This window comes from Garra rufa, chromosome 4 (assembly GCF_049309525.1).
Source record: "Garra rufa chromosome 4, GarRuf1.0, whole genome shotgun sequence".
Classification (NCBI taxonomy): domain Eukaryota; kingdom Metazoa; phylum Chordata; class Actinopteri; order Cypriniformes; family Cyprinidae; genus Garra; species Garra rufa.
Window position 1 is genome coordinate 56,117,182 of NC_133364.1, and position 6,708 is coordinate 56,123,889.

The 6,708-nt window shown below is 36.7% G+C and overlaps 1 protein-coding gene across 1 annotated transcript; it reads right to left on the reverse strand.

Annotated features, from left to right (window-relative positions):
* Positions 1-2,921: 2,921 nt before the first annotated feature.
* On the reverse strand, positions 2,922-5,567 carry LOC141333042 (protein NLRC3-like). Its single transcript, XM_073837986.1, has 3 exons — positions 5,501-5,567; positions 5,312-5,368; positions 2,922-4,747 (listed from the first exon to the last, which is right to left on the reverse strand). Exons 1-3 carry the CDS (start codon positions 5,565-5,567, stop codon positions 2,922-2,924), a joined length of 1,950 nt encoding a protein of 649 aa, XP_073694087.1.
* Between the last annotated feature and the right edge of the window lie 1,141 nt (positions 5,568-6,708).

The following is a 6,708-nucleotide window of genomic DNA, read 5'->3' on the forward strand; positions in this document are numbered from 1 at the left end:
AAAGGGAGACCTAAATGACATTAAAAACTGGAGACCAGTCAGTTTGTTGTGCAATGACTATAAATTGCTTTCTAAAGTTTTGGCAAATAGATTAGCAGAAGTTTTGGAGCAGGTGATCCATCCTGACCAGACCTACTGTGTACCTGGTAGACAAATTTTTGATAATATATCGTTTATCAGGGATGTTTTGGATCTTGGTAAAAGGCTGAATATGAATATTGGTCTTCTGTCACTCGATCAAGAAAAAGCTTTTGATCGTGTTGAGCATAAGTATTTATGGGATGTTCTAGAGGCGTTTGGTTTTAGTTCCAATTTTATTTCAATGGTTAAGGTTTTGTACAGTGACGTTGAGAGTATTTTGAAAGTTAATGGTGACTTATGTGCTCCTTTTAAAGTTTTTAGAGGTGTAAGGCAAGGATGTGCCTTGTCAGGTATGCTCTATGCATTAGCAATTGAACCTCTTTTAAATAAATTAAGAACAGATTTGTATGGATTGCATATTCCAAAATGTCCAAATGTTTTTAAATTATCAGCATATGCTGATGATGTTGTTATTTTAATTAGTTGTCAGAATGATGTTGACTTGTTGTTGAAATTGTTAAAAGACTTCAGTGTGTTCTCATCTACTAAAGTAAATTGGTCTAAGAGTGAAGCCATTTTGGTTGGCACATGGGTAAGTGGAGAACCAAACCTCCCAGGTGGTTTAATCTGGACTAGGGAGGGTTTCAAGTATCTTGGAGTGTTTTTAGGAAATGAAGTGGTTGTACAAAAAAACTTTGAAGGAGTTATTGAAAAAATAAAGGGTCGCCTTGAAAAATGGGATTTTTTGCTTCCAAAGATGTCATATAGGGGCCGTATATTGGTTATCAATAACTTGTTAGCATCTTCTCTGTGGCATCGGTTAATGTGTGTTGATCCTCCATCAAATTTACTTTTTAAAATTCAGTCAATTCTGATTGATTTTTTTTTGGGATAAACTGCATTGGATTCCAAAGGCTGTTTTGTATTTGCCCAAGGAAGAGGGTGGTCATGGACTTATGCATCTCCAAAGCAGGACAGCAGCTTTTCGGCTGCAATTTGTACAGAGACTTCTGAGTGGACAAGTGGGCTCCAACTGGAGATCTACAGCTTTCATGGTTCTGCAGTCTTTTGGAGGCTTAGGTTTGGACAAACCTTTTTTTTGGCTGAATCCTAAAAAGATGGATGTATCCAAGCTTCCAATTTTTTATCGTAATGTTTTTAAGGTTTTGTCTTTGTTCACTGTGCAAAGACCCTGCAGCATAAGTTCCTTACACTGGTTGCTACAAGAGCCTTTAGTTTGTGGTTCACGTATGGACATATCTGTTGCGGGCCACTTTCCTGCACTCAATGGAATTCTTCTCTCTTCTGAAGTAACAACTCTTGGATGTTTATTACAGTTAGCAGGAAAAGACTTTAAAAATGTTGACTCAGTTGCTGGTCGTTAAGGTTTTCATTCAAAACGGACAGTTGCTAAGCTTCTTGAGCAATGGAGAGTTTCTCTCACAACAGAAGAAATCAAGTTGCTGGATGACTACAATGAGGGATTAATTGTTCCGAACTGTGATGACCCATTTCCTGCCTTGTCACTATCTCTCAGTTTAGAAGGTTGTCAAGGTGTTCTTTTGCACTGTAAAGATGTGGCACTAATTGGCTTAGAGCCAGCTCCTGGAAAAGATCTATATAAAATTTGTGTTAAATCTTTAAACAAAATGTTTTTAAATAATAGAGTGGATACTCCTTGGCGTGACATTTTACAGTTGGAAGGGGGTGAGTACCCTCAATGGAGAGCGTTGTACAAGTCACCATTAACTAAAAAACTTGGGGACCTGCAGTGGAGAATATTGCATGGTGCAGTTGCAGTTAATGCCTTCATTTCAGTTTTAAATCCTGATGTTGATCACGATTGTCCTTTCTGTCTGCAGAGAGAAACTGTATTTCATGCTTTCATGCAATGTTCTAGACTTGAGCCTTTGTTTACTGCCTTACAAAATGTATTTTTGTGTTTTGGTGTGACTTTTTCTACTAAGACTTTTATTTGTGGTGTCAAATATGCTCAGAGGAAACGTTTTAAATGTCAACTTTTGAACTTTTTATTAGGTCAAGCTAAAATGGCTGTCTATATTACTAGGAAACACAAAATTGAACGAAATGTGAGTTATAGTTTATTGGCAGTTTTTTTTAACTCAGTAAAATCTAGAATAGTTATTGATTTTCGTTATTATAAAGCTATGGATGATCTTATTACCTTTGACTTTGTTTGGTGCTATGGTGGAGTTTTGTGCAAGGTTGTCGAAAACAACCTGGTCTTTGCCCCTATTTTTGTTTAAGTTTTGGTTCTTATTTTCCTATTTTTATGCTTTTTTCTGACTAGATTGTCTGGATAACGTGTTTATGTTTTTGTAATAAAGGTCTGTTGAAATCTCAAAAAATCTCTCTCTTTCTCTCTCTCTCTCTCTCTCTCTCTCTCTCTCTCTCTCTCTCTCTCTCTCTCTGAGCTTTTGCGTGCATCAATTAAAGCAGCGCATTAATATAGAACGCTGATTAAACTGACTTGGAACTACCTGTGCATTAAACGGTTTTACTGCACACCTGCCAGCCAATCAGAATCCAGTCTCCAGACATTCCATGGAATAAGATATATTAATGCATAACTAAACTGTCTGTGTTTGTACAAATCGCTGCACGATCATTTAATCCAGAATTACACTGACTCACACTGAAAGGCATTTGTTTGTGGTTAGTAAGACACATGCAGAAAATGTATGAAGTACATGGATAATTGTGTGTGAATCTATTAATCAATTTAAGTCTAAAATCATCCCATAACTAGTCCTCCACATATTTGAACAGTGATTCAGCAAATGTGAATGTCAAACCAGACAGAAGACAGAAGACATTACTCACAGGGCTTTTCTGCAGCATCTCACAGCTGGAATGAGTCTCTCATAGTTTGAAGGAGACGTGAACCTCTTTGGGTTGAACTCATCCAGAACCTTCTCTGACATCAGCAGTACATAAGTCAGCAATGTGCACATTGAAGAGGAGAGATCTCTTCCTGAACCTTCATCTGAACTGATGTAACTCTGGATTTCCTCAAATAATGAATGATCTTTGAGCTCCAGTAAGCAGTAGAATAGGTTGACTAAAGCTTCATCTCTGATATCCTCATCTTGTTGTTCTTGTTTAATGTATTCAGTTGTTTGTCTGATGCTCTCTGTGGTGTCTTGAGTGTGTTTGATCAGGCCTTCGAGCAGCTTTTGACTGGACTTCAGTGAAATTCCCATCAGAAACCGCAGGAACAGGTCCAGATGTCCTCTCTGACTCTGCATTGCTTTATCAACAGCTTTCTGCAGTAGATCCTGCAATGTGATATTTTGTTTTTGGTCTTCAAAGAAAAACTGAAGCTCCTGCATTTTCTTGTTCAGGTAACAGATGAACACATGCACTGCAGCGAGAAACTCTTGAACACTCAGATGAACAAAGCAGAAAACCTTTGTCTCATTAAGGCTATCTTCCTTCTTAAAGATCTCAGCAATCATTCCTGTGAACTCAGCATCTTTACTCAGATTAATACCACATGCTTTCAGATCTTTCACATAAAACACAATGTTTTCTTGCTTCAGCTGTTCAAATGCTAGTTTGGCTAATTTCAGAATCATTTCTTTATTTGATTCCAGGAGCTTGGTATGCTGTTGTTCTTCTCGTTCATCATATTTCATGTTCTTCATGTTCATCTGTATCCGCAGGAAGTGGATGTACATTTCAGTGAGTGTTGTGCTGATGTTCTCTTCATTGGTCCGGATGAGAATATGCTGAAGTACTGTGGCAGTGATCCAGCAGAACACAGGAATGTGGCACATGATGTAGAGACTACGATTCGTCTGAATGTGTTTGATGATTCTGTCGGCCAGAGTCTGATCTGTGATTCTCTTTCTGAAGTACTCTTCCTTCTGTTGGTCAGTGAATCCTCGCACCTCAGTGAACAAACCTACACATCGAGGAGGAATCTGATTGGCTGCTGCTGGTCGTGATGTCACCCAGACAAGAGCTGATGGAAGCAGAGTCCCTTTGACCAGATTCGTGAACAGCACATCTACAGATGATCTTTCCTCAACAGTGTTCACTGACTTACTTTTAAAATCCAGACGCAGGCGACTCTCATCAAGTCCGTCAAATATAAACGCAAGTTTACAATCTGTATATAACTTTGATTTCTCCAGGTCCTTCAATTTAGGATAAAACCTCAGCAGAAACTCATGGAGATTGATCTCTGTGTCTTTAATCATGTTGATCTCTCTGAATAGAAGCAGAAACACACAGTCTATATCCTGACTGGTTTCATCTTCTGCCCAGTCCAGGATGAATTTATGCACAGAAACTGTTTTCCCAATGCCAGCGACTCCCTTGGTCAGCGCTATCTTGATCTCTCTGGTTTCACTGGTTTTCTCAATGCCCTTGGACTTTTGCATCTCCTCATTCTTTCTCCTCAGTTCATTAAATATATCTTCACATTTGATTGGTTTGTCCTGTGATTTCTGGGTCTTTAGAGCATCATCAATCTTCAGAATCTCATGTTCCTGATTGACATCTTTCATATCTCCCTCTGTGATGAACAGCTCTGTGTAAACAGCCTTCAGATCGGTGCCATGTTGTTTGTTGCCCTCAAAAATATTTTCAGCTTTCTTCTTCATGTTGGTTTTGTGAGTTTTCAAAAAGTATTCCAGCTCTATTAAAAAAAAAAAAAAAAATTTGAGAAATATATTTTTCATATCATCATTATTACTAACTGGTGCAGACAGATTCAATTCATTCTGCTGGAAACAACGTTGTTCATCCCTAACAACAAGCTATAAATATATAGTTATATTATGTTCTTTACAGCTGATTTATTGGATTGATCTAGAACATCTTAACATATGACTGTTTTGTTTGTATCATCTCATTGAGGTTTAATGAGGTTTTATGCATGCGCTGTAAGGGGAATTTAGTGTTTTTCCAATGATTCATTGTAGATGAGAAACATTTGGAAAACACTAGTGTGGACGAAAAGCATTTTTAAATGAAAATCAATGTAGACGTAGCCTGAATCAATTTGCTGACAGTGCCACCTATTAGTTAATCATAATAAACAGCACAGTTTCATTCTATTGTAAACTGGTTATATATATTATATAAACTGTTTTATGTTATATATTTGTATACAATCTGGCGCTGATGTGACTGGCACTGTAATTGCTACTGCGTTTATATCTTCTCTTTTTTCCATTGACAGACAGTGAATGTTATTTACTTGAGTCCTGATCTGAATCCGCTTCAACAGATGTGTTCATCTTGCCCTCGGTCTGATCTGTGAGAAAGAGAGAGAAATACTCACTGAGAAATATAAATCACACAATCACATCAGCAAAGAGGAAAGTTTGTCACACATCACACTGGTAAACAGTCAATAATGTTACAGTCAGAGTGAATTAAACGTTACCTTTCTTGTGTCTTTTCTGATTCATCTTCCTTATCGGTTTGAGGAGCATCTCTTTAAAAGACGCCATGGTCCTTCACCAATTCACAGCTGCAGGACAAATATTAGTTTCAGTCTTAACATGAGGATTAAAGTGCTCAAAGGGGTAACACTTTATAATAACTTTCATTAATAAATTATTAACAAACATTATATAATACAGATCGTTAGTTATTAGTTATGTACTTATTAAACATTAGCTACTGAAATTCCATTATTTAATGTGAATTAAAATGTTTACAAATGTCATTAAACTTTCAATTCACATGATCATGCACTTAAATAAATCTTTAAATAATTTGGAGAGATGGTTTACAATGATTAAAAGCTTCATTAATAAATCATTAACAAACTTAATGCATCAATAGTTAATGTTTACAACTGTCATTAATATTTTAGTTCATACCATCATGCACTTTTTAAAGAAAAAATACAAATGATTTGAGCAAAAATTATGCAATGATCAAAAGCTTTGTTAAAAAAAGCTATTTATTACATTAATTAAAGTCCATTGACTTTTTTGTAATATACTAATCACTTATATATTTATATAATTTTATTACTTTGAATTAATAGACATTTTATCTTTCTCTATATGTGTAAAAACAGAGTTTTATATAATGTCAAGGGTCAGTACTGATACAGAGTTAATTTGCATACAACATTAGTTCATCTGTTCTCGGTTGAAGGATTGCATCATCCATGAGTATGTAAATGCAAACGAGCGAACAAAAGATGCTGTAAGATGAAATGTTGCATATTTAAATAGCATTATATAAGCTTTCTTACATACATAAATGTTGTCATCATAGATTAACATCTGTAAGAGCAGACTGTGACCTCATTGTTTTATGCCGGTTTTATTGAATGCTGATTCTACTTGAGTGATCTCTGTTTGAATGGCGAGCCTTGATCTGCAATCCTAAAATCACTGTGATTCTTCATGATTTGCCTTGGTTCCATTAAATTCATTGAACTAGGCAGCCGTGGCCTAATGGTGAGAGAGTTGGGCTTGTAACCAGCAATGACTGCCCACTGCTCCGGTGTGTGTTCACAGTGTGTGTGTGTGTGTGTGTGTGTGTGTGTGTGTGTGTGTTCACTTCTCACTGCTGTGTGTGTGTGCACTAGATGGGTTAAATGCAGAGGACCAGTTTCGAGTATGGGTCACCGTA

Bases quoted from the DNA above. Each gene is read 5' to 3' on its own strand.
- LOC141333042 (XM_073837986.1), bottom strand. From the start codon at position 5,567: ATGGCGTCTTTTAAAGAGATGCTCCTCAAACCGATAAGGAAGATGAAT. The intron at 5,369-5,500 runs GTAACGTTTAAT...TCTTTCTCACAG, and splicing joins TCAGAAAAGACACAAGAAAG to ATCAGACCGAGGGCAAGATG. The intron at 4,748-5,311 runs GTAAATAACATT...TTTTTTTAATAG, and splicing joins GGATTCAGATCAGGACTCAA to AGCTGGAATACTTTTTGAAA.